The sequence below is a fragment of the Candoia aspera genome, chromosome 10 (genome assembly GCF_035149785.1).
Source record: "Candoia aspera isolate rCanAsp1 chromosome 10, rCanAsp1.hap2, whole genome shotgun sequence".
NCBI classification, from domain to species: Eukaryota; Metazoa; Chordata; class Lepidosauria; order Squamata; family Boidae; genus Candoia; species Candoia aspera.
In genome coordinates this window covers 13983037-14009477 of record NC_086162.1, presented here as the reverse complement: position 1 = coordinate 14009477, position 26441 = coordinate 13983037, and the positions used below count along the sequence as shown (strand labels likewise).

Here is a 26441-nt window from a genome sequence, read left to right as displayed (position 1 = left end):
ATAGTTATATCCCAAATACAAGATTGTCTCAGAGAAGTTAATGAGAGAGACTAGCATCTCAGCCAGACCTATCAGTCTAGCCATTTGCATGACCCTCCCCTGGGTCCTGTTCTCTAGGTAGGTAGATGGTTTGGAAGTGACAGATACGTATGTGTGTATATAGAATATATATTTTTCTTATCAGAAAGTCATCCACGCAAGAAGGAGAGAGGTCAGGGAGAAGCAGTGTTCATAGTCTTTCTGAACAGTCTGAGACCAGCCAGGAGAAGGACTGGGCCGAAGGGGAAACATCTACTATTACTAAAATCAAAGCAAAGGGGTAAGCAAAATGTTTCAACCAGTCCAAACTACCAAGGAGTTAAGTTTGAAGGTAGTTTGGAAATTGATGGGTTGCAGATGGGAAGAGGACAAATGCATGGACTATCGTTCAATGTGTTGTATCCAAACAATCCCAAAATCAGTTCAAGATGCTTCCATCAGTCTCAAAGCCTCTAAAAATTCCCATGTGTTTGTGTACTTGTTTTGATCAGGTGCTGGTTAAAATAGACTTTAATGCAGCCACGTGCCACAATATTCCTGTTAGTCCTTGAGGGTGCCACCCTCAGGAAATATTTCAGTGGCAATACTCTCTGGCTAAAAACTCTTTTGACAAACTGTTCTGTACTTCTATTAATACCTTATTGCTTTAACACCCAAATTTGACTTTTCAGGATTGGTTGCTCACATAGCTATATAAAGCTCCAGCTAGTGAAGCAGGAGGCTGATGATGAAAGAGGTTAGTTAAGCTGTGTTAGTGCCTATTGTGAATTTTTTTGCTGATTGATTCTAAATATTGAATAGGGGGGTTCCGTGGTAACTAGAACCCCATTATTTTGCATCTTAGCTCAAGTTTACGTTGCTGCTTCTTCCTTCCTTGAATTGTGCTTCTGCCGATAACTTCTTGAAGATCCACCTGAAAGGAAATGCTCTGTTCCTACTGACCATCAGTAAAAACAAATTCAATCCCCAGAGAGTTTTGTCTTCACTATAAAGACATTGCTGCTTGAATTGGGAAATTTTGAAAACTTGGTTTCGAGCAGGGAAGCAAAAAAGTGGGATCCACAATAAAATGCTGCTGTGTATCCCTAGCTCTTAATGCTGTGATTCTGTTAGGGGCTCCAGTCAGCTTCTGGCATTATCAAATATCCCCCTTCCAAAAAATTCCCAATTCTGGGCTTGAGTGAGCCACACCCCCTTTTTCCTTTCTTTTCCTTCCCATCACATCCCCCCCTTTTTTTTAATCTCTTCACCTGATTTTTAAATTGCCCTGAATGTGCTCCTGATTGAGAGGTTATCCAGGCCTAACTCTCAACCAGCGTACTAAGTTGTGTCATGTTTTTACTCTGTTGATAGCTCTCACAGAAAGCTCTTTAGTATTGGTTCAGCTCATTTTATGAACCAGGCCATGTGTGAATCTTTTAAAAGGCCTGAATCATTTTAAAACTAGGAATGAACCTAAGAGGACTGAAGTGGCAAGCAACAATCCTTTGCTGTTGCCACTAGATGTCACTGGAGGTGTTTCCAATAAGTGTATCCTGAAATGTCCCAATATTCAGTTATTACCTTCTTTTTGTATATATGTACCCTGGTGGAGGAGGGGAAGTGGAAACCATAATTAGTTAATACTGTCAATCAAAGAAATGTTGCTAGGCTGTGTTAATCAACAATTCCGATTCTTTCTACATGTAGTCAGGCACCGATTCTTACTGCAGTATGATACAGCAAAAACCAAATGATCTCACTTACGTCACATCAGAGGGAAGGGGCAAGGAGGGGCAGAGGGAGAAAGGAATAAGATGCTTTCCATTTCTCAACATCTCAGTCATTTCACAAATAGGGAGTGATGCTAACATCTGGAAGGATCTGCCAGGCTTCCTGACCATGGAGTCTTCTCCCCTGGGAGGTGGCCAGTGCCTGTCATTATCTGGCATGCTGAGTGCTCTTAGCAAGCTGGGAACAGACTGTAAGCTGGAATGGTGCCATTAATTTCCAACTGAAGATGCAGTCACCCAACCGCCTCCTCTCTGGTAATAGAATGCTGGCAACTCCTGTGTTAGCATCAGGACATCTCGAAGAGCCGCTAGAACAGCGCAGGGATCTGTCCTTTCCCTTTTGGGGGGAGGGATGTTCTGAGCACAGCCAGCCCAGGGAAGAAAGTGGCTTGACTTCCAAAGTGCACCTGAACAAGGACTAATAGGTTTATTTTTCCTTCCTTCCTTCTCTCTCCCCCTCTCCCTGCCCTCCTACCAGACACTGCATTTGCTCTGCAGCAGGCCCTCCACCAGTCTGTCTTCATGCCTTCCCTTTCTGCCAATCCAACCCACCGTCTCCATCTCTGCTGGGAGCAACACTGCAAACTGCTGCCGGAGGTTTCGGGCCTCACCGCTAAGAATGTGGCCAAATGGAGCGTGGAAGAGGTGAGTTTTGCCTTTCTGTTTTTCTTCTCTCTAATTGGAAAGCATCATTAATCCCACGACAGTGATTTTGTTTCTTCCTCTGCTTTATAGCTGTGGTTAAATGGGGGGTGGGGGTGGGGAGGGTTAACCCAGCCAGAAGTTTAACCCAAGATCTGGAATATATGGATATATTGATCCTAGTGTTGCAGTGAACCCTCCTCTTGAAGCAGCTGCCCCCTTTGGGGCCTCCACTGACAATAGCTTTTTCTGCGCTTCTCTCTGCTGCTGACTCACTTTCCATTGCGATTGGCTCTGCGCATGCTTGTATGGCTGCGTCACAAACCATCCCCACCCTGTAACAGGATTGCTGACACACAGGCTTGTTCTGCCAAGGCTGTCATTTAATAGTTAAAGCTTATTTGGGGCTATGCTACACATTGTGGTATTTTCCCTTCCAGCTGGCTGCAGCTATGCATCCTTACCTATGTTGCATAGTCCATTTGTATTAATTTTGTTGGGGATTAGAAATGGCTGAGTGATGGATTAAACATGGTAGTGGATGGTTCTGTTGAAGTGCTATGCATAGCCATGTGGGTAGGTGGAAACCCAATTTCAGGTGTAATACTGTATTACATTATGGGTAGTACCAAACCAGACATTTTGGGTCTCTTTGCAATTGTGCTGGAGAAGGGAAGGCCAAGTTCAGGAACCCAAGATTCACTTGCGTTATAATTTATAGAGGCATAATGCTAAGTTCTTTAAGTGAGACCATTGGTCCAGCTGGCCAAGTACTCTCCACTTCCAACTTCCCCAACCTCATGCCCTGCAGATGTGCAGAATGACACATCTGCCATCCCCAACCAGCACCACCAACATTACTGCTGGTTGGGGCAAGAGTGCCAGCTCTGTGTACCTAGAGGTTGGGGGAGGGTGGCTTTTTTTGATTTGAGAGGGTTTCTGGTGGTCTCTTACAGTTTTGCTAACAGAGCTACTTTATCACTGGGAATGTCAAGGCAAAGTATAGACAGGCTAAGTTTCTACCTTCTGGCCATTCCTGGCAGAAGTTACTATAGCCAAACAGTAGGAGGGCAGAAGGTCTTTCTTGCATTCTTACCTGCCATAATGCTCTGTTGCAGACCAGAGTCACTGCTGTGGGTGTTCCTCCCCTCAGGCTTTTAAAGCCAGGTGATGTGTTTTTCTGATTGGATGTTATTTATCTATGTATGGGTTAGTCTGTTTGTTTATTCAATTCATAGGTGGCCTGGCTTCATCCCAACTCTGTGTCATGTTCATCGTTACGATGTATACAGAACATTGAAACGATGAACATGACATATGTCAGAATAGGCAATCATTACACTCTGGATGGCATGCAAGCAGTCTCTGGGAGTAGGGCATTGTACAAATTTAAATAATAATAATATCAGATAATTAAAAATAGAATAAGACATTATGAAAACTACGGTATCTCAAATGCAAAATGATACTTAGTTGAATGGTGGTGCTCATTTCTGCTCTGAGAGGAGAATAAATAACTAAAGTTCCCTCTTCAGATAGTAGATTACTCAGTGACTTTATCCATTGATTAAAAACAGTGAAACTCAAAAATAGACCTGTTTCGCATAAAATTATGGGGAAAAAATTGTTCTGCATTTGGTTTCACCTCTGGGCTCCCTAAGAGCTGAAAACTTAAAAAACAAAAAAAAAGGAAAGAAACTAGGATTGTGAGAAGGAGTGGTTGACCCCCCCACCTCCAGCAGATGCCCAGGTTTACAAAATATCTCCTTTCCATAATCCTGGGACTAAATCCTAGCCAATCTGGCTGTATGAAGTTTTTGTAGCCGGTAACCTAGAGATGTGCCAAATACTTTGAGCTCAAAATGCCTCAGCAGAACATTTGTCAGAAAAACCTGTTGCAAGTTTGAAAACGGTTGCTTTGAGTTTTAAAGTGGACATTTGCAGGGATGTGTGAGATTACTTTGTATGTGGCATTCAGTTTACATCATGAATCCCCACTACACTTAACTCCTAATCCTATTCATGTTTATTTGAATGGCAGTCCTGCTGAGTTCAACAGATCTTACACTCATGTGAAGAATGAAGCTGCATTTCTGGGCATACTTTTATTTAGATATCAAATACCTCATAATGGCACTGTCTGTCTTAAACATTAGGACTAAGCTAATGTGCTTATTTTCACAATGATAAACGCGAAGCACTAATGTTCACCAGGTTTCTTGTCCTTCAGGCAGATTGTCAATTTGAAAACCTACATACAAATTCTCCTCTAATTCAAGAAGAGATGAGAACATGGAGCACTGAGAACGAAGAACATTTATTATACAGAAAGTTTTCTAAGACTATAGTAATAGAGTGCCTTTAGCCATGCAATTCAGAATTAAGTTCCATCAATTTTAAGGGAGCTCACCCTCTAATAAATGTCCATGGGATTGCAACTGATACATCACAAAATAAGATCCGTTTCTTTAGTTTTATTGTTTAGATTTCTAATATAGTGGAATCAAACACAATGTTATTCATTGATCATTCAAGAGGAAACAAGAGCATAACGTGGACATAGCTTGTTCTGTTGCACATGAAAACAGAATTAGTTTGGAATGATGTAGATTCAGAAGTGCCTTGGCCAAAGAGTTCACAGCCTCTTTCTCAAAAAAGGGAAAGAAAACCTCTGTAATTATCTCTACCTTAAACAAAAGTAAGGGGATTTTTTTTAATTTTCACAAATTGCTGCCGGAATGGGAGTGTTCCTCTGCCAATGCTAGCAACTACTGAAGCAATCTGAAGGGAACACAAGTCATAGTTTGCTCTTCTCCCACAAGCAAGAACACTCTCGAGGGTTGTTTATGTATTTCTCAAAAGCCTTTTAGCAAGTTTTCCAACTCTTTGAAAGGATACTTTGTGTCATATATGACAGTTTTAATTGTTTGAAAACTTGATTAATCAATTCCGCAGGAGACATGAATATGGGGGTGGAAATCCTCTCCTAAGCTTCACTAGGCTGGTTCCTTTTTGTAATAAATAACCCTGCCATAACTTACCTAGATTTGTAAAAAAAAAAAAAAAAAAGCCATATTGTTGGTTACAGATTAGCATAGTTTGATAATTTGCTGGTCTATGACGGAATAAAAATTGATTTGATTTGAGTGTAGTTTGAAACATTTGCTGGAAGGACCAAGAAACTCTTTTTTTATAGTAGTGGTGTTTGCAATGGAATGGATTTGTTTTGAAACCTATAAGAAGCTTTAGAATCTATTCTATTCTATTCTATTCTATTCTATTCTATTCTATTCTATTCTATTCTATTCTATTCTATTCTATTCTATTCCTATATTTCTTTTTTACTTTCTTACTACTTTTTTTATTCTTCCTTAATTCAAAATTTGTATTTCTTTTAATTCTGTTGAAAAACTTCCATAAAAATTATTTTTTAAAAAAGAATCAAGCTATATTCATAACAGTCCCAAGCCTCATATTTACATCCCTTTCTCCTCCATCTTAACACCCTGTGAGTTGGTCATTTATCTGTGCAAGGAGCAGTCATTGTTGTTACGGACTTGCCTACTCTCTGGCCCTCTGATTCTAACCCTCACTGATAGTAGAGACTATACTGAACAGACGTGTCATCTGACTTAGTATAAGGAGCCCCATATATTCCATATGTTTAATAACCACCATTATCAACATGAGTAAATCAGTGTGAGTTGCAGATCTTCCCTACTTCTCAGGGTTAGATCTGCTTTCTGAGAGTGTCTTACTCTAAACTGCCAAAAGAAAAACAAATAGCTTAAGAAATGAGAAGAATCTTTTGCAAGGAAATCTGAAAGAGCAATGCAAATTGACAGAATTGAGAATCTGTAATAGAGTTCTCAGAAGCAACGAGTTAGATAACGAAGAATTTAAAAAAAAGTGTTTTTTGACATTTAATGATTTGTGGTAGGAACTTTGTGCCTCTCACAACTCAAGAGAATTTGGTTTAGATCAGAATGATTCCCACAGGGGATTGATTGATTGATTGATTGATTTAATAAATTTATTCACCGTCCATCTCTCCCTACAGGGGGACTCTGGGCGGCTTACAATAAAACAGGATTAAAATATAAAACCATACAAAGCCTGCTGGGGCCCCTAGATTACTGGCTACATTGCTGTTGTCCAAAGTGAGTGGTCAGAATAGCTATGCAGGTTGAGCCAGACTTGCTTGGCTCACTGTCAAGGCTTTGCCTGCCTGCCTGCCTGCCTGCCTGCCTGCCTGCCTGCCTGCCTGCCTGCCTGCCATGCTTCTTGTGTCCCATGTAGCTAACCTCTACATGCTGTATTTCTGCCAACTTCATAGCAACTATAATGTATTTATGATTCATAAAGCTGCAGAATCCTTTCCTGGTAGGACCAAGAAAAGAATACTCCTTATGTTTACAGTATTTTGCTCAAGTTAATGAAAAGTGTTGGCTAAGCAGAAGGATAATTTTAGTTTTGTTTTTTTTTTAGAGCATGCTTTCATTGTCAAGTTGCTGGTTGTTCTTGTAACATTTTTGCTTCTTGTTTCTAACACTTGTTTAGGTGGCTGGCTTCATCCAGCGTCTGCCTGGTTGCAAGGAGCAGGCCGCACTCTTCCGACAAGAGGTATGTTACCTTGCTTTACGTTTCTGGAGAGTCATAACATCTTCCTCTACAGCTAATGGTTTCAAGAACTGTGTTGGAGAATAGAAACTGTACCAAATTAAGCCACATTTAGTTCCAGAGAAAGTTAGTGGATGTATTCTGTAAACTGGATACATCCTGCAAATGAAGCAGATTTGCCTATTCTTCTATTCCTTTCACAGTCATTGGTGAAAGTTGTTATGCAGAATAGTTGTTAAGCCTGCTTACTCCAGTTGCTTTGAACAAACAGAAACTTTTGTCATTCGACACTTTGGGAGTGTTGTCATCCAATGCCTGTTTTGGACATTGGCTTTACTTTGGCTTGTTTTAGTGGACATTTAATCTTGAGTTGTACTTGAAAAGTGGAATAGTTAAAGTGATCTACTTTTTTGGAGTAGTTGAACTGTTGACAAGGTAGGTGCTTTTAGAATGTTACAGTGATGTTTTTCAGCTTTAAGTGAGATGGTGAGTAGTAAAAGAGTAGATTTCTATGACCATCTATGGTTGTTCAGTGGTTCACTCTGAGAACAAGAGATGGCCTCTCAAAACAGTAATATTGATTCAGTTGCATTCCATTTTATTTTCTGCCTTCCAAGAGGAAGGTTCATCTATTCTCATATCCTTAGAGAAACCAGGAATAGTCTCCCAAACTTACTGGAGAGACCTTTCATTATTCATGGAGTTCACCATTGTTCTCAATTATTCATTTCCCATGTGCTAGAAATTTACGTACTGCCATAAAACACTCCCCCTTTCTCTCATCTGTCCATTATTGGGACTCTCCCAATTCCCCTCTCTCTCTTGCAGCAGACCTAATGTGCAGACACTGAAGCAGCCAAAAATACATCACCCCAAATCTCACCATTGTGTATTACTTAAATAGTACCTGTTGCAGTAGTAGGTACCCATTACAGACTCTTTGAAATCCCAGTTGATGCCTTAACTCTCCAGTCTCCAGGAGATGTTTAGTTTTGTTTTCTGGGAGATTTTTAGGTTTTACCTGGTATGTACAATTTCCTTCATCCTTTCTGATCATTACGTGTAACCCATAAAACTGCAGTTAATGCCACAGAAACTATTGCCATCTTTGGGAGCAGAAGAAAACTATTCAGATTGTTTGCAGAAGTCAGCAATTGATTGATCATTTATTTGTTTATTTCCCCCTGGTAATTGTTTCCATTCTTAAACTCATTGTTTAAGTTGTTTGCCAACTAATTATACTGTCTCTTTTCTATTCAGCTTATAGCTTGAATACCTTAGCAACCTGTGTTGGGCCTTATATGTATTTTGATAAGGTCCTAACACTGCATATAATAAGAACTGTATATAAATGATTGAATGAATGAATTTATATACTGTATGTGCATGTATGTATTTACATGTGTGTGTGTGTGTGTCTATATATATCTGATAATGTTATTATCTGCAGCAAGTCCTTGAGAATAGATCAGGCTGTATTTAAACAATTGTGTTGTTTTTAATCAACCTAAAAATACAATAGTATTTCTGCCATGCTCAGTGCCTTTCCCAGTTTGGAAAATCTTTTTTTCTAGAAATAAAATCAATACCAAAATAATTTAGAAATTATTCATCTTACAATCCAGTGCTTTCATTTGGCCCAGCATGACAGTTGCAACATTATTTTGGTACTATGGGAAGATACACCAGAACAAACCAGTAGGCTTGTGGTGCCAATTTGTTGGAGGTCGGTGGTCCTGAAACGGACAGATCTCAAGTTTTATAGTTGGCAACGGACACCTGTAGCAGTCCAAGGGGACCAAGGCATAGAGTCTGATGCAGGATGTGCAGAATTCAAGTTCCTGAGGCCATGAGAAAAGGACTGGAAAATTTTGTTCCAGGTTTTCCTTAGATCTAGTTCTAGAAAAAGGAAAGCTGGATGATCAAAAAACAAGGTGCAGATAGGAGTTTATGTTTCAGAAAGGAGCAGTTTATCCAGACATAGTTGTTGACAGAGAACAAGTTGCTCAGGTTTGGAATTGGTTTTGAAGCCAGGGCTTTACGAAGCCCAATAAACTGAAGCCGGCATTTGGGACAACAGGACTGGTATAAATGAAGACTAGAGCATCCTCTGATAGGCCTGTGGTTGACAAACAGCAGTAGTGGTGTAATAGCTGTGTAATATTCAAACACTCTTTGCTGCAATGCCCTGAATAGTCTTGTACTGGAGCACTGCCGAAAATATGTAACGTTTCTAGCCATCTAAGACTCTTGTCCATTATTATCTCAGCAGTATAGAAATATTGAGAAGACAGGCATTTGTGGGGTAAGCAGCCAATAACAAATCATATGCTATTAGTACAAAGCTGGATTTCATCTGCAAAATGTTTTGCTATGTGGAATTGAACCCATAGGGGGACTCAGACATAAATTAATCAAGGAAGTAGGAAAGGATTTATAAGAAGAATATGTGTATATAGAACTGGATCCTGATCCAGATCAGGCTTCAGAAAGCAAAATTATGGGTTATAGGACACCCATACACTTCATACACCTTGCATGAAGTAGATGCGGTTCTCATCAGACTGTTAACAATGTTGGACTGAAGTGAAATCTATTTTAAGAAAGAGACTTGGCTTGGAATAAGATGTAAGTGACAGAACTGCTGAACTCTGCTATAACTCTGCTCAGAGTCCCTCCTTGGGGGGAGATGGGTGGTAGTACAAATTTGAGACATAAATAAATAAATAATAGCCCTTTAGAAGCAAGTGAACTGCCTGGCATATTATGTTTAAATAAGTAACTTTAAGCAGTACAGGTAGTGATGCTTTCAATTTAATTTTTATTTTTATTTACTAAATTTTCTTTTTTAATCGTATGGCATAGCAGTTTGGTGTTCATGCCCCTTTTTCTTGCTGGGAAATCCTTGTGAGATCCAGCAGCCAAACGTGTAGACTATTTAGCCATGAAAAGTCACGTTGCCTGGGGTGCACCACGAGGAGGCTAGTCTACATTGCACTGAGTTGGGCTGAGAGAGAGGGACTGGCCCAAGGTCACCCAGCCGGCTTTCATGCCTAAGGCGGGACTGGAACTCACAGACTCCTGGTTTCTAGCCCAGGACCTTAACCACTAGACCGAACTGGCTCTCTTTATTTACTAAATGATAACAGTGGAAGGAAGAACAACTTGTGAAAATGATAAAAGGAATCCAAGTGGATTGGACAAACCTGCTAGTGAGGCGTAGCCAGAGAATGAGGTTTATTTCACAAGTCATATTCGGAAACAGTGTCTCTAAATAAAATGGCTTGATAGTTAACAGGGTGAAAAGAAATTGAAAGGTGAACTTCCTACAGTATTATCTCTACATGATTAGAATTTGGGGACCTATATAGTATAACAGGAAAGTATATAAAAGGAGGTGTGTCCTTTGTGCAAGCCTTGGGCACTGGCAGTGGGGCAAAGACAGCCTTCAGTGGAGAGATCACAGTTCCCATGCTGCTTTTATTTTTAAAAAGTCTGCAGCTCTTCTAGAACTTGAGGTATGAAGCAAAATGTGTCAATGTCTGTTACATAAGAAAGAATTTGTCCCTTTCTTTCGCTGTTTTTACCCAATACTATAGCATTGGGAGAACGCTGAAAACCCTACAGCATAAGCAAGGGTTAGGGTGATGTGGTATGTGTTGGGATATGTGTTATTATTTAAAGGCAGTGTATTGTGGGATGAAGTTGATTGCAACAGAAGTGCAGTTGATTAAAGACAGGAACACTGTTTTGTGTGTAGCTTGAAGCAAGGCCACAAGCTTGCTTGCTTTCTTATTTGTTTATTTATTATTCAAATTTTGTTACCGCCCATCTCCCCCAAACTTCCCTGTCCTGTTCCCTGTCCCCAAAGCTGGCTGGGGAATTCTGGGAGTTGAAGTCCACACAGCTTAGAGTTGCCAAGGTTGAGGGACCCTGGTTTACAGTACAGCCTTGGAGTTGAGGCAGGTTAGTGTTTTTGCATGCACATAGTAATACAGGAGTGTGTGGGGAAGATGCAGAATTCTTTGTAAGTTGCCCACATAATGGAGACTAGGAATAGAAGAACAGTATGCAAGCAAAGCAGGAAAGCTCACTGTTTGTATTATTTGCATCAAAAGCACCACTGGGGTGGGGGGCAGGGGAGGAGCTGAAGTAAGCCAGGAAAAATAATAGAGGACTTAAGCTCAAGTTGTCCAGACCTTTTCTATTTACTCCTGGGAACAATAGATTTTCTCTACAAATATTGAGACTATTGATTCTAGATTTGACAGATTGGTGTCTAGACCTTGTTGCTGCACAGTCCTTTTATAAGAAATCATACTTTCAGATATATTTTGAAGGCTGATATGCTGTTTGTACATCTGGTTTCCTCCCCTCTCCAGCCATATTTTAATTAGAGGTGGGTGGGTGTTGTGCAGATATAATATATGTAATTTTTTTGACGCTCATGATGACTGATGCATACCATTTAAACATACTGGTCTTCCACATTATCGCTATCAAATTCGTGACATACTACATATGAGAGTAACAATCATATCTCGCTGTGCAGTTCCATCCAAAAATGTTCTAGGGAATTGCACTCTTTACACTTTTAGAACCAAGGAACAAGAACATTAAGTGATTTTCCAAAAGATTGTGTGGATGCAGAAATTCCAGTGTGGATGAGAACCTTTGATATTTAACTATACTGTTTTATAGAATGAGCTTTCTATTTAGCTGGTTCCAGGTTTTTAACATACATAAGAACCAGAGCTTTGCACAGCTTTAATCTTTTTACGTACATTTGCAGAAGCTATTATTTTGGGTGTTTTAAGTTTGTGATCTTAAGCATATTATTTAGCTTTATGAGATACCCACTTTTTGTCTCTACTAAATAGTGATTGTAATGCTGAGTGTTTTTTTTAATTAATACTCTCATTTGTTTGATGTATGTATCTATGCTGAAAAGCTTATTGTGATGTACAGGTGGAAGGCTTGAGATAGATACTTAAAAATATGTTTTTAGTTGATCCTGCTTAAAAATTCCAGTCACAAGCCATCAGGTTTAAATTTCCAAGTTTTAGTGCTATAGTTATGGGAAGTATGATAAGGAAAGAAGGTGAAGACATGTTTCTTCTTTCTGTCTCTCCATTTAACCCATATGGATACCACATTTGCAGAATGATCCAGAGTTTAGGTTTTTAGTTGGAAACCCTGTCCATTTTGTACCGGGTATTACAACAGCCTAGGGTACCCATGTATTTTTTCAGCTTTTGTGTAATTGCCACAGAAGTAGCATCTTGTGCTTTTCCTCTGCTGTGGTTGTGATTTGGTGTTTCAGAAGACAAGGTGCTCCTGTGGCCAGATATTTCTTTTATAGCCAAGGTCACCCAGTTTTCTGAGCGCTAACAGTTTGCTTTTCCTATACGTCTTGAAAAGCAAGACATCCTCTGGAGAGTTTTCTCCCTGCTCTTGATGTTTGGAGGGTTGTAGCTTTCTACCTCCATTCTGCTGGTTCTTTTAATAAGAATCTGTGCTTATTCTATTAATATTTGGGTCAAGGCAAAGTACATAATTTTTCCTTAATATTTTGCTAAATGGGTCACAGTCCTTACTAGGCTATGTTATAATCTAATTAAGCAGTCATGCCCTGTGGTTAATCAGAGTCATTTGACAAGGACTGTGGCCTCTTCAGTGGCCATGTTAAAAATCTGTTGTGCCCAAGTCATCTGGTTGATATCTTTGCTGCTCTCTCATTTCAAGTAAAGTAACTACACAGTGCCACAATGAAGCCCAATGAACCCACAATATCAGGTAATGTTAACTGCCTGATATTGTGGGTTTTTCGCCAACCAACCATCCTCTGCATTCCTTAAGCTCAGTGATAATTTATTGTGATTAGGATCTGCAGGAGTGTTCAGAACTGAAAGAAATTTAGGTTTCAGCATTTAACTGTACATAATGTGTGCTATGGAGTGGGAGGGCTCTCACAAAAAAATCCTAAATTCTGGGACATTCCAAATAGGCTGTTGCACTAGCACAGACCCCCTATATATGAATTCATGGGTAACCTCTTAAAGAACCAGTTACAGCTAAGGAACCAGCTGTTTTCCTACTGTCCTGTTGTAGTCATTGCCTTGTTTATGCTGATTCTGTCCATTTCCAGCAATATTGGTCCTGATGGAATGGTTAGGATCAGATTATCCTTCACAAACGTTACCATTTTAATATAATCCTGGGAAAGAAAAACTGAAAAGGTATTCTGTAATCATCATTTCTGTGTGAAAACAGCCTTATCCTAACAAAAATAGTTGCCGCTGTTCTAGAGTTGGCATTAAGCTGCATAAATGATATAATACAGTGGTAAGCCTGTGGTCGAAAGTTTAGGTTTTGGTGGTTAGGGGGTGAGTTGCGAAGTTTTAGATGGGAATATGAAGATTGATAAAAGTTCAGACAGATGTGGAAGATGTTGAGGGATTGAGGAAAGGTGTGTGTAGGAAAAAAGAAATAGGAAGGAAATGTGAATATTGGTAGAATAGACTTGAAACTAACCAGAGCGATAGTAATAGTGACTTAAGAACTTGGAATACCTGGAGCTGCTGGAGCAAGAGGCAGGGATCATAGGCTCCCAGTTTGTCAAACTGGAAGCCATTTGGGACCTGAGGAGTGGCCACCTTCTGCATTTTTATTTTCAGATTGTTCCTTTTGTTCCTTTTATATTTTAGTGCCCTGTGTTTTAATGCGTTTTATGGATTTATATTTTAAGGATGTAAACTGCAGGAAGTCCAATGTAGTTTATAGTGGTGTATAAATACAATCAATCGATCAACCAATGGATTATGACAAGTGATGACCCTTCCCAAAATATACTATAGAATGCATAGGCCAGCATGACATATCCTGCCAGGCCAACTATAACTGGCCTGCAAAAAAATCAGATGGCCATGAGGTGGCAGGAAAAAGCTTTCTGTGTCTCTCGGCTGCCATTTAGTGGTCATCTTGATTTTGCAGCCTCAAACAGGTTGCTCTAGCAAAGCCAGAATGTGCTTTTGGCTTAGTGCAGTATGTGACCCTGATAGGTCAATGCACAATGATCATTATTTAATCAAGAAAGGTTGATTAAAAATCATGGTTAAAAATCATGGCTCAGCATGATATGTGTACCTAGCCATGAAGTATGGATAAGATTACAGTGACAGTGTGTTTTTTTTAAAAGGGGGTGGGTCTGAAGAACAGAGGTGAGATAGTTTATCACCCTGTAGCCTGCTATATTCCTATCCAGTCTTTTCTAACATTTGTTCCCAAAACAGCAAACTTAACCACTTTTAAAGTGATAAATTTGTCCATTTAATTTAAGTAGAAGCCAGCCCAGCAGTCTAGCCAGAAAAAAGTCTGGTTAAAAATTTGCTTTAAAGAATGCATCACTTTTCTCCTACAGTAATGCTATATATCAAAATGAGAGAGAGAAAAAATTAGTCAACATCACAAGAAGGAAATATAATCCAAGCAACCTGTTCTGGAATTCTTAGTGACTGTATAAACATCATCTGTTGTGATGGGCCTAACCTAAAGCTTCTTGGCAACTATGCATAGATAGTGCTAATCAATGTTATTAAGTATTAAATGTGGTCATTTGGGCGGCATATGTAGTATTATCAGAATGACTTTTCACTCTTTCGTCATGATGGATTGTTTCCTCCTATGATTACTGTCTTTCTTGCTCTGTAAGACAAGAACATGCAAATTAGAAGACTTTATATCTCTACCAGGAATCCTGTAATCCATTTATGGAAAGGGGTTATCATCAAAGGGTTGAAGTACATTCAAGGATATTGATGTGGAAAAGGGAGATATCAAAGATGCAACTGGCTTCACATGTCACTCTAAGCATAGGATGTTTATAGTCCCTAGTGATTCAATTCATATTTTTAAAAATCATCCCAAATTATGGCTTAGTGTAATATATGAACCAGGCAATCGTAACTACAAATGGTCATTCTTGGTGCCCTTCACTTGCTGTTAACTTTGAGGGTGCAGAAGCTGGATTCCCTCAGTCAACACACTAACCCCGTTGTTCTGTTTCCATTCTGCAGCAAATTGATGGTGAAGCCTTCCTCCTCCTGAATCAGTCAGACATCGTTAAAATCCTTAGCATCAAGCTGGGGCCTGCACTGAAAATATATAATGCGATCCTCATGTTCAAGACAGCAGAAGAAGACTGATTGAGAAATTCTCTAGGACCAGGCTGGGCCAGGGGAAATGGCTGTGAAAGGCCTGCAAGTGCAGGTCAACAGCAGAGCGCCCAGTCTCCTGTTCCTAAAGACCGAGTTGATTGGAACCTTGGAAAGAAAGTGGCCAGATCGTATTTCACATGGTTGTGGACAGAGAATACTGAAAGCATTCTGAAATTCAGTCCCTTTGGCAGCTTGGAACGGATGTGATGGCTTCCCTTCTAGGAAGAGATGTTTATTTTTTTTTCCTAATTGAATTTGGTTATGGTTATATTGATCTTTTGTAAAGATCTTGATGATGCCTCTAGTTATAAGAGGAATCCTGAGTATTTCTATTGATGGGAAGCTAAATTCAAGCAAGCTCACTTACCTATTGATAGTGCCTAAAAGAGAGTCCAGCTTACCATTGATGTGCTTCTACATGTACAAAACTTACAACTGGGTTTAAGAGAGTAAGGGAAGAGTGAGATACTTCAAAGAAGTGCAGTTGAATTACTCATCAAACTCCTTTGTTTGTACCAGGCTAGTTTTAAACCTTGTTCTTTTATCTTGTTTAGCTATTTAAATATTGGCAATTAATATTTGATGAATTGGAGAAATGAGGTCCATCTCCAAGTAGATTAATTTTCAGGTTATTATACCTGTTTTGCACACTGCATAATTTCAGAGTTCAAAATATTAAATTAAAACTGTTAAATAAAGACCACTGGATATGGTTCCACCAGAAGGTAGACCAGCTATTTAGATGTTGGATCAGAGTAACAAAAAACTATGCGACTGTGTTTGTTGTTTTGTTTTGTTTTTTTTAAGTTCCTATCTTCCTGCAGGTCAGTGCAAGGTGGAATTAGGTATATACGGGGCACATCCAGCTTTGTCATGATATATATTTCTGGCAAAGTTTTTGGTTTTTTTGTAAAACAAATACTAATGGTCCCTATTTCTTTGTTTTTGAAAGTACTGTTGTTTTACACACAGGTATATTAGCTTGAATCTTTCTCATTTTAGGTTGGAAAGAGCTAAGCATACCGGCCACAAAGCATTGCCTACCATTTCAGTAGTGTGGTGTGGGAGTTTCTCAAGTCTTGCTGAAATAAAATGAATTGCATCTGCATAGCAGTAGTACCAGATGTCCTAAGCCTAATCCCTTCACATGTATCTTTCCGATGTCCTAAGGAAGTTTTTTGTGCCATAGTGCAGAAAGAAATTGGGAACGTTCTGCCCCCAATTGCTGTTACTTTCTCATTTTGAGGACAAAATCTGGCTACTTTACTGCGATGGAGGGTACTCTGTGGGAGTGTTTGATGGATCAGAGCCATTTGGTTGGATGGGAAAATAAGAACAGAAATGTAAGGTGTCAAAAGAACATGGAGACAGCAATCCGACAGAGGTCTTCAGTAGGAGACCACCATTTTGAAAACTGATTTGTCTGTGATATTAGTCTTGTGCTAATGATGTCTGAATAGTATCCTTTACATCTAACACTGATCAACAACATTAGAAATTTTTTTCACTAACCACCTAGTGTAACTTGGGAAGAAGACGTTCTTTATTACTGGCACATAACCTGCTCCCCACTTCACACATACGCTGATCTAGTATTTTGCAAGTAAGAATCCTTGAACTAATCAAATGAGGTCTTTTATTTATTTTATATCATGCCACTTGTAGGGTGGGTAAGCTTTCAATCTCACGTTGAAAGGCTTTTGGGGTAGCATAAAAATGATGGTGTTCTGCTGTATGTCACTCATCCCTTCCTAAAAAAATGTGAGCTAACAAAGGATGTATCTTTTTCTGTGTGTTGGTGACGTGCATCCTTGATGATTTGTCATTGGCCTTTGAAGTGAATATGAAACCAGCCTTATAAGTGAATTTGAGACATGACTGTCGGGAATGATGTTGGCATTTCAGTTACATCCTCTTCACAGCTATCTCTGCTTCTGATTTTCCAACTTTTTAAGACTCCCTGTAACCTTCCTAAAATCAAGGTGACATAAAAATGTGTAAATATTGCACAATCCAGGCTGCTGAGTCTGAACAATACTGAATAAATCTGCAGTGGCAATATGTCTCATATCTTTCTATTTTTATGTTGTTGTTTATTCGTTTAGTCACTTCCGACTCTTCGTGACTTCATGGACCAGCCCACGCCAGAGCTTCCTGTCAGTCGTCAACACCCCCAGCTCTCCCAGGGACGAGTCCGTCACCACTAGAATTCTATTTTTATATATGTCATCAAAGAATATAAGCCTCACCTACACCATCACTTAAGGACAAGGATAGAGAGGCTCAACAAGAAGATGCTGATATGCCATAGGCAGACCTTTGCATTAAAACAGTAACTTTATGTAGCTTCTCTTAGGACAGTTCTGCTAATTAAGTTTTTTAAATGTAGGAACACCCTAATGCAGTGTTTCTCAACCTTAGCAACTTTAAGATGTCTGGACTTCAACTCCTAGAATTCTCCAGCTAGCATGGCTGCCTGGGGAATTCTGGGTATTGAAGTCCAGACATCTTAAAATTGCCAAGGTTGAGAAACACTGCCCTAATGGTTGCTTATGGCTGTGTGATATGAAAAAGATGGTTACTAAGAAAACAAATTATCAAGCTGCTACTCTTCCTCCCATAATACATGGTCAATTGAAGGGTTAGTAGTTGAGGGAACACAAAAAAACTTCAGTTGATCTGATCAATTGACATCCCCAGGGGTTTAGAGTGAAACGAATATACCCAGCCATGCACAGTGTTAATTTAGCTCTGCCATCTGTGTTGACATCTAAGCCTGGCTACCTACTTAGTTGTCTTGGAAAAGGAACTAGAAAAAGCATCTGCAAAAGCAGCAAAGAACTTGCTGCCGAGGTTTGTGCCCCCTAGAGCCACTTCCCGAACTCTGTTGGAGTATCCAAGGCAAGGTTCCTGTTGCCTCCTGACCAAATGGGGTAGTGATGATACAATGAAGCCTGGTTGGTACTCTCCTGGCACAAGAGCTCACAGGGTGGGGGGAATGTTCTAGAGAGGAGTCTTAACCTTGCACCCTTCCAAGTCACACCCCGCAACAATACTATGCAGGGCAAGAATTACGTTCTGCAAATGAGAAGACAGGAAGAATTGCTGTGCACTGTAAAGACAAGGAAAAGAAAAGCTTTGGGCAGCCCTTGGCAGGATGGATTTCCTAGGTTATATCATCTTAGAGAAAATACTGTTCATCAACCCAGTATTGAAACTAAATATTGGCATTCTGGTTAATGAAAAATGCTGCCCTACAGATTACAATCACTCCATCCCTTGGTGTTCCAGTCTTAACCTACTGCACAAATAAAGTGTCTAAAATGGAAGGACTTGTGCAGTTCTGGTCTTTGTTTATTCATTCAGTCGCTTCCGACTCTCTGTGACTTCATGGACCAGGCCACGCCAGAGCTTCCTGTCGGTCGTCCACACCCCCAGCTCCCCCAGGGACAAGTCCATCACCTCTAGAATATCATCCATCCACCTTGCCCTTGGTCGGCCCCTCTTCCTTTTGCCCTCCACTCTCCCTAGCATCAGCATCTTCTCCAGGGTGTCCTGTCTTCTCATTATGTGGCCAAAGTATTTCAGTTTTGCCTTTAATATCATTCCCTCAAGTGAGCAGTCTTACAGTTACCCTTGTGGTAACTGTTCAGTATGTAAGTTTTGCCTTTAATATCATTCCCTCAAGTGAGCAGTCTTACAGTTACCCTTGTGGTAACTGTTCAGTATGTAAGTTTTGCCTTTAATATCATTCCCTCAAGTGAGCAGTCTGGCTTTATTTCCTGGAGTATGGACTGGTTTGATCTTCTTGCAGTCCAAGGCACTCAGAATTTTCCTCCAACACCACAGTTCCAAAGCATCGGTCTTCCTTCGCTCAGCCTTCCTTATGGTCCAGCTCTCACAGCCATATGTTACTGTGGGGAACACCATTGCTTTAACTATGCGGACCTTTGTTGTCAGTGTGATGTCTCTGCTCTTAACTATTTTATTGAGATTTGTCATTGCTCTCCTCCCAAGAATTAAATGTCTTCTGATTTCCTGGCTACAGTCAGCGTCTGCAGTAATCTTTGTACCTAGAAATACAAAGTCTGTCATTGCCTCTACATTTTCTCCCTCTGTTTGCCAGTTATTAAGCTGGTTGCCATAATCTTGGTTTTTCTGAGGTTTAGCTGCAAGCCAGCTTTTGCACTTTCTTCTTTCACCTTCGTCATAAGGCTCCTCAGCTCCTCCTCGCTTTCAGCTATCAAAGTGGTGTCATCTGCATATCTGAGATTGTTGATGTTTCCTCCAGCAATTTTAACCCCAGCCTTGGATTCATCAAGCCCAGCACGTTGCATGATGTGTTCTGCGTACAAGTTGAATAGGTAGGGTGAGAGTATACAACCCTGCCGTACTCCTTTCCCAATCTTAAATTGTTCTGTGGTCTGTTCTTACCGTTGCTACTTGGTTGTTATACAGCTTCCTCAAGAGGCAGACAAGATGACTTGGTATCCCCATACCAGAAAGAACTTGCCACAATTAGTTATGGTCCACACAGTCAAAGGCTTAGTTCTGTTCTAGAAGTAGCAATTTCCCAATGCATTTTTTTTTATTTAATATACTTACATGTAACAGCACACCATGATTTACTTTATTTTCTACTCAATAGAGAGTTTTGTATCAATAGAAGGCTGCAGTGTCGCAGCCTTCAGACTAACAAACTAGTCTTCATGAAGCACTTGTGACAATTTAAATTTGAGACCCTTGTCCTAGAGAAACTGAATGAAGACTTGATTTTCCCCCAAATGGTGTTTTTTTGCCAATGTGAGTAGATCAATAAGTACCGCTTCGGCAGGAAGGTAACGGCGTTCCGTGTTGTCATGCTGGCCACATGACCCGGAAAATGTCTATGGACAACACCGGCTCTAAGGCTTAGAAACGGAGATGAGCATCGCCCCCTAGAGTCGGACACGACTGGACTTTACGTCAAGGGAAACCTTTACCTTTACCTTTACCTATGGAGTGGGAGGAAAGGAACTTAAGATCTTGACTTATCATGGATTCTCCCCCCCCCCTTTTTTTTTTTGCATGCGTAGATAGTAAAACGTCATTCTTGCTGCATTTACATGGCATTAATCTTACAAAAAGGCTTCGATGTCTCTGCTTGTCCAGGCATTTCCATCTGTTTTGAGACTGCAAGTCTGAAGCACATAGAAAAAGGGATAAGAAAGAGCTTTTTTAAAATTGACTGTACTGGGTTCAAACATTTTGTGTTAGACTGAATTTCTGTTTGCTTGCTTGTTTTAAGTGCCTACGTTGCTTACATATCAGCCACGATACTTTTCGTTTGGTTAAGGCTTGCTCTTCGTGAACCAGAAAAACAAGCGATCTCCATTCTGAATGTGTTACCTTCTAAATTTAGATTCACCCTCCCCTTCAATTTCCTCCCAGCAAGGAGCCTTGATTAAAAAATTTTGTGCTATCAGAAACTATCATTGACATCATCTGACAGTAGTAAATTTCAGCTCTGAGGATGCTTCATATCAGGATCTGCAAAGAATGACAGCAATAGTGGAAAGCACTACAGGGAAAGTTTTTAAAGAGAAAAAAAATCAGCCCAGGGGACAAGCGAGCATGGCAGTGAGACTTCGGCTGTGCTCCTTCCGTGCCCCGGGCAAGAGATTTCATCTAGAAAAAGCTTTAAATGTTTGACATTCTCTCCACCATGTGATGATAAGTGAGTCTATTTCTGAAACGTCCTATTACTTGAATTTGAGATGCATGCAGAAGAAGCAGCAGCTGTCAGTGGTGCTTTGGTTTTCAGGGGTGGACATTATTTTGCTCTTTTTCTGCCCTGAAAATGTCTCCTGTTCTACCCCCTGGGTTCTGCTCCGAAGAGGCGAATGAATAGGTTCTTTCAAAGTGCCAGCGTTAACTGGCCTTGCTCTAGCCATGCTCCCCAGGCCTCTTGAATATGACGTCTTTGATCTCCTTTGTCCTTGCAACATGACCACACCTTTCTGGTGAGGAGCAGCAGGCCAGGGCAGAGGTCAGCATCAGGCTGCTATTGAATTCCTAACACGCCTGAACAGTCGGTGCCCCAGATTGAGGAGGGCTGCACTTCTGCCCACCATTTAGGCCCAAGTAGATGCAAACTAGAGAAGCTGCTTGGTGGGGTTATTTGCTAAGCCTTTCAGCCAAGAACCTGGCCCTTGAAGTAGACATAGATTAGATGATAGAGATAGGGATAGAAGAATAGAGGTAGATAGAGATGGATATGAGAGAGGGAGAGAGGGAGAGAGGGATTTTTTTTATTATGGTCACAGATTAGAGTTGAAAGTAAAACATGTTACAAATAAGAATGAAAATCCTAAACCAGATAAAAATGTTACAGTTGGTGGTGGGTTCATCAGTGAGGCAGTCAAGGTGTGTCTGATGTTACAGGCAGTATAATAGAATTTGGCCATGTTCAAAGAAACTAAATCATGCCTTGAAGTATCATTGTGACTCAACATCCTTCAGTTTTGCACTCTTGCACACTTACCTGCATTTTGATATATGAAGATGCATATTAATAAATCATTAGTCAAGAAAGGGAATTAATAACTTCTCCAATGGTCTGTCCTCTTCTGATTTAAGGGCCAAAAGGATGGATGCTATTGTATGGCATAGCTGGAGTAATCCTGTTGTCTAGAATTTGTTATCAACTGTTCAGGCTACAACTCAATGGCTGAAACTGTCAGACCTTAACAGCATCAGATTCTTATGGCTGTACATTTTGACTGATGCTTTAGATTAGGCTGCTAATTCTAAAAAAAAATCTAGCACCATATACAATCATTGGTCCACTTAGTTGTGTATTACTGTTATGCAACATGCTATCATTCATTCCCTGCAAAAAGTAGGACAGTTTATACTGGATGTAAGGATCTAAGTAAATGGTCCTTTTTACAGAATATAGTTTGCAATCAAACAGAATGTGTGTGCTCTCTTCAACAGCTGGTGCATCACATATATACAGTCAGGGCATGGAAGTCCATGGAACATCCCATATCTTACAATGCTTAAGCAGGACATGGCTGAGTTGTTTCCCAGGGTCTAAGACAGAGAGAAACCTTCCCCTGCCCTTATCCTGCAATACCTGGATCTATCTTAAGTGGCTGCCAAGGTTAGCTTGGTTTCATAGAACTAACTTGTACAGTGCTCTTAACTGAGGAGCTTACTCAGTCTCTTCTGGGGTAGCTCAGGCAGGATTTGTAACATAACGCACATGAGCTGCATTTCTGTACGGATCCTTCTTGCATGTCCAGCCCAACCTTGCTTTCCTGTAGTCAGACATTGCCTGTGAAGTTTGCTCCATTCCAAATCTGTAAAAAAGAGTGTCTGTTAAACATTTTTTTTGTCAACTGGGGCTGGGATTTGGCATTTGGCAAATACAGTCAAAACTGGAAGGTCAATAGATTGAGGAAAACTGCCCAACATTAATTCAGGAGTACCTGATTTTGCAGAGCCAAGAATTCTATTTGATCTTTAAAGGATATGCTGGGATCCATCAGTGGTGGGAGGGGCTGGACCACAAAGAACAAAACCCAAATTTAATCTTAGATTTCTCTAAAATTAATTAAAGTTAAGGGTCTCCTTGTGTTTAATCCAACAGCTCTGTGGCAACTTTGGGGGGTGTTCAGAAGGCTATAGTTAAGAGTTTAGTTTCAGTTAATTGTATTGTCTCTTGTGACTTTGCCAATACACTGATTATTGTAATTATTCTTAATTTCACCCTCTACCAAATGCTTGCAAACATTTCACAACAGCACAACAATTCAGGCTAGGAGTTGAATAAGAAGGGTAGGATTTGCCATTTGGTAGCCAACCGCCAGTTTGGGAGAAATTGTACAAGATGACATTTTTTGTTTTTAATTACAGGTCTGTTTAAAGCAGTATGGGACTGTAAATTCCCAGAGAAGTGATGTTAGATAAAAGGGTAATTTACATTTCCAATAAGAGAAGAAGCTTGGCTTTGGATCAAAACATTGCAAAGTTCAATATTATCAATTTGATGGTGAAGCTTTTTTTAAAAAGTGCACAGGCAATTTTATATTTCCCTTATAAAATTTAGATGAGAGCATTATGTAAGTAACACAGGGAGAGGAAATCAAACTCGGATGTCATTGTTTTCCCCCCTTTCATTTTAACTTCCTTTAATACTGCAGCAATATTATTATCTCAGAGTAAATCAGGGGAGTTCTCCATTCACCTCTTGCTTTTTCAATTGCTAAATTTTGGTTATGGAACAGAGTGCTAATTATCAGTCTTTAAATGTGTTGTTTTCATTGAAAGGAGTACATCAAGCGGCTCTGAGCGATCTTGTTGAGAGTCTCTTTTTGGTCCAGATTGTAGAACAGAAGAGCTGCATGTCCCATCCAGATCAGTCTCCATATGCTGAATGCTACAATTCTCATCATCTCCAACAAGTTTGAAAACAGATCACAGCAGGGTTATTGGGATTTTGAGATGTTCACATTTATCTACAAATATATAAATTAAGTGTTAAGGGAGCCACAGGTGGCCAAAGTCCATCATGTCTCCATAGGTAGATCTTATAAATCCAAACTCAGCTCTTTGTATTTCACTGACTGTCACTATGCTCAAATTAAATCTGGATTTTCAGTTCCTGAATTCCACCACCAACACAGTCATTGCAGAGAATCCTGGGACTTGAAATCTCACCTTTGGAAGATGTCCATATCAGAGAGGAATTATCTGATGGTATATATTCTCTGCTTCAGCAAAGGATCGTTACCTCGTCGTGGTGCTGGAGCTTGAGCACCTCAATGATGCCATGAGCTAAACCGTGAAGGGCCACCCAAGATGGGAAGGTCATGACAGAGAGGTCAGACTAAATGCGATCCCTGGGGAAGGGAATGGCAACCCACCCCAGTATTCTTGCTGTGAAAACTAAATGGATCAGTACAACCAGAGATATGTTGGTATACCATCAGAAGATGAGACCCCCAGGTCGGAAGATGGTCAAAATGCTACTGGGGAGGAACAGAGGATGAGCTCAACTAGCCCCAGACGTGATGACGCAGCTAGCTCAAAGCCGAAAGGACGGCTAGCGGCCGACGGTGCTGGTGGTGAACGGCGGATCCGATGTTCTAAGGATCAACACACCATTGGAACCTGGAATGTAAGATCTATGAGCCAGGGCAAATTGGATGTGGTTATTGGTGAGATGTCAAGATTAAAGATAGACATTTTGGGCGTCAGTGAACTGAAATGGACTGGAATGGGCCACTTCACATCAAATGACCACCAGATCTACTACTGTGGACAAGAGAACCACAGAAGAAATGGAGTAGCCTTCATAATTAATGGTAAAGTGGCTAAAGCAGTGCTTGGATACAATCCCAAAAATGATAGAATGATCTCAATTCGAATTCAGGGCAAGCCATCTAACAGCACAGTGATCCAAATATACGCCCCAACCACAGATGCTGAAGAAGCTGAAGTAGAGCAGTTCTATGAGGATCTGCAGCACCTACTGGACAACACGCCTAAAAGAGATGTTATTTTCATCACGGGAGACTGGAATGCTAAGGTGGGCAGTCAAATGACACCTGGAATTACAAGTAAGCATGGCCTGGGAGAACAAAATGAAGCAGGACACAGGCTGATAAGATTTTGCCAAGACAACTCACTCTGCATAACAAACACTCTCTTCCAACAACCTAAGAGACGGCTTTATACATGGACCTCACCAGATGGACAACACCAAAATCAGATTGACTACATCCTTGGCAGCCAAAGGTGGCGGACATCTATACAGTCGGTAAAAACAAGACCTGGAGCTGACTGTAGTTCAGATCACGAACTTCTTCTTGCACAATTTAGGATCAGACTAAAGAGATTAGGGAAGACCCACAGATCAGCTAGATATGAGCTCACTAATATTCCTAAGGAATATGCAGTGGAGGTGAAGAATAGATTTAAGGGACTGGACTTAGTAGATAGGGTCCCGGAAGAACTCTGGACAGAAGTTTGCAACATTGTTCAGGAGGCGGCAACAAAATACATCCCAAAGAAAGAGAAATCCAAGAAGGCAAAATGGCTGTCTGCTGAGACACTAGAAATAGCCCAAGAAAGAAGGAAAGCAAAAGGCAACAGCGATAGGGGGAGATATGCCCAATTAAATGCAAAATTCCAGAGGTTAGCCAGAAGAGATCAGGAATTATTTTTAAACAAGCAATGCGCGGAAGTGGAAGAAGACAATAGAATAGGAAGGACAAGAGACCTCTTCCAGAAAATTAGAAACATCGGAGGTAAATTCCAGGCAAAAATGGGTATGATCAAAAACAAAGATGGCAAGAACCTAACAGAAGAAGAAGAGATCAAGAAAAGGTGGCAAGAATATACAGAAGACCTGTATAGGAAGGATAACAATATTGGGGATAGCTTTGACGGTGTGGTCAGGGAGCTAGAGCCAGACATCCTGAAGAGTGAGGTTGAGTGGGCCTTAAGAAGCATTACTAATAACAAGGCAGCAGGAGACGACGGCATCCCAGCTGAACTGTTCAAAATCTTGCAAGATGATGCTGTCAAGGTAATGCATGCTATATGCCAGCAAATTTGGAAAACACAAGAATGGCCATCAGACTGGAAAAAATCATATCCCCATACCAAAAAAGGGGAACACTAAAGAATGTTCAAACTATCGAACAGTGGCACTCATTTCACATGCCAGTAAGGCAATGCTCAAGATCCTGCAAGGTAGACTCCAGCAATTCATGGAGCGAGAATTGCCAGATGTACAAGCTGGGTTTAGAAAAGGCAGAGGAACTAGGGACCAAATTGCCAATATCTGATGGATAATGGAAAAAGCCAGGGAGTTTCAGAAAACATCTATTTCTGTTTTATTGACTATTCTAAAGCCTTTGACTGTGTGGAATAACAAATTGTGGCAAGTTCTTAGAGGTATGGGGATACCAAGTCATCTTGTATGCCTCCTGAAGAATCTGTATAACGACCAAGTAGCAACAGTAAGAACAGACCACGGAACAACGGACTGGTTTAAGATTGGGAAAGGAGTACGGCAGGGCTGTATACTCTCACCCTACCTATTCAACTTGCATGCAGAACACATCATGCAGCAAGCTGGGCTTGAGGAATCCAAGAC

At 40.4% G+C, this 26441-nt stretch overlaps 1 protein-coding gene across 2 annotated transcripts in view; it reads left to right on the top strand.

The window, feature by feature from the left end:
• Positions 1-16405, top strand: part of LOC134503194 (lethal(3)malignant brain tumor-like protein 4) — a 51742-nt gene extending 35337 nt beyond the window's left edge. The window contains exons 17-21 of one of the 2 annotated variants that reach the window (XM_063311869.1): positions 185-319; positions 711-775; positions 2290-2456; positions 7014-7076; positions 15149-16405. In XM_063311869.1, coding sequence (XP_063167939.1) covers positions 185-319; positions 711-775; positions 2290-2456; positions 7014-7076; positions 15149-15277 — 559 coding nt within the window. In that variant the 3' untranslated portion in view covers positions 15278-16405. The remainder of the gene's footprint in view (positions 1-184; positions 320-710; positions 776-2289; positions 2457-7013; positions 7077-15148) is intronic. The other variant, XR_010068513.1, reaches the window with a different exon arrangement.
• Positions 16406-26441: the final 10036 nt, after the last annotated feature.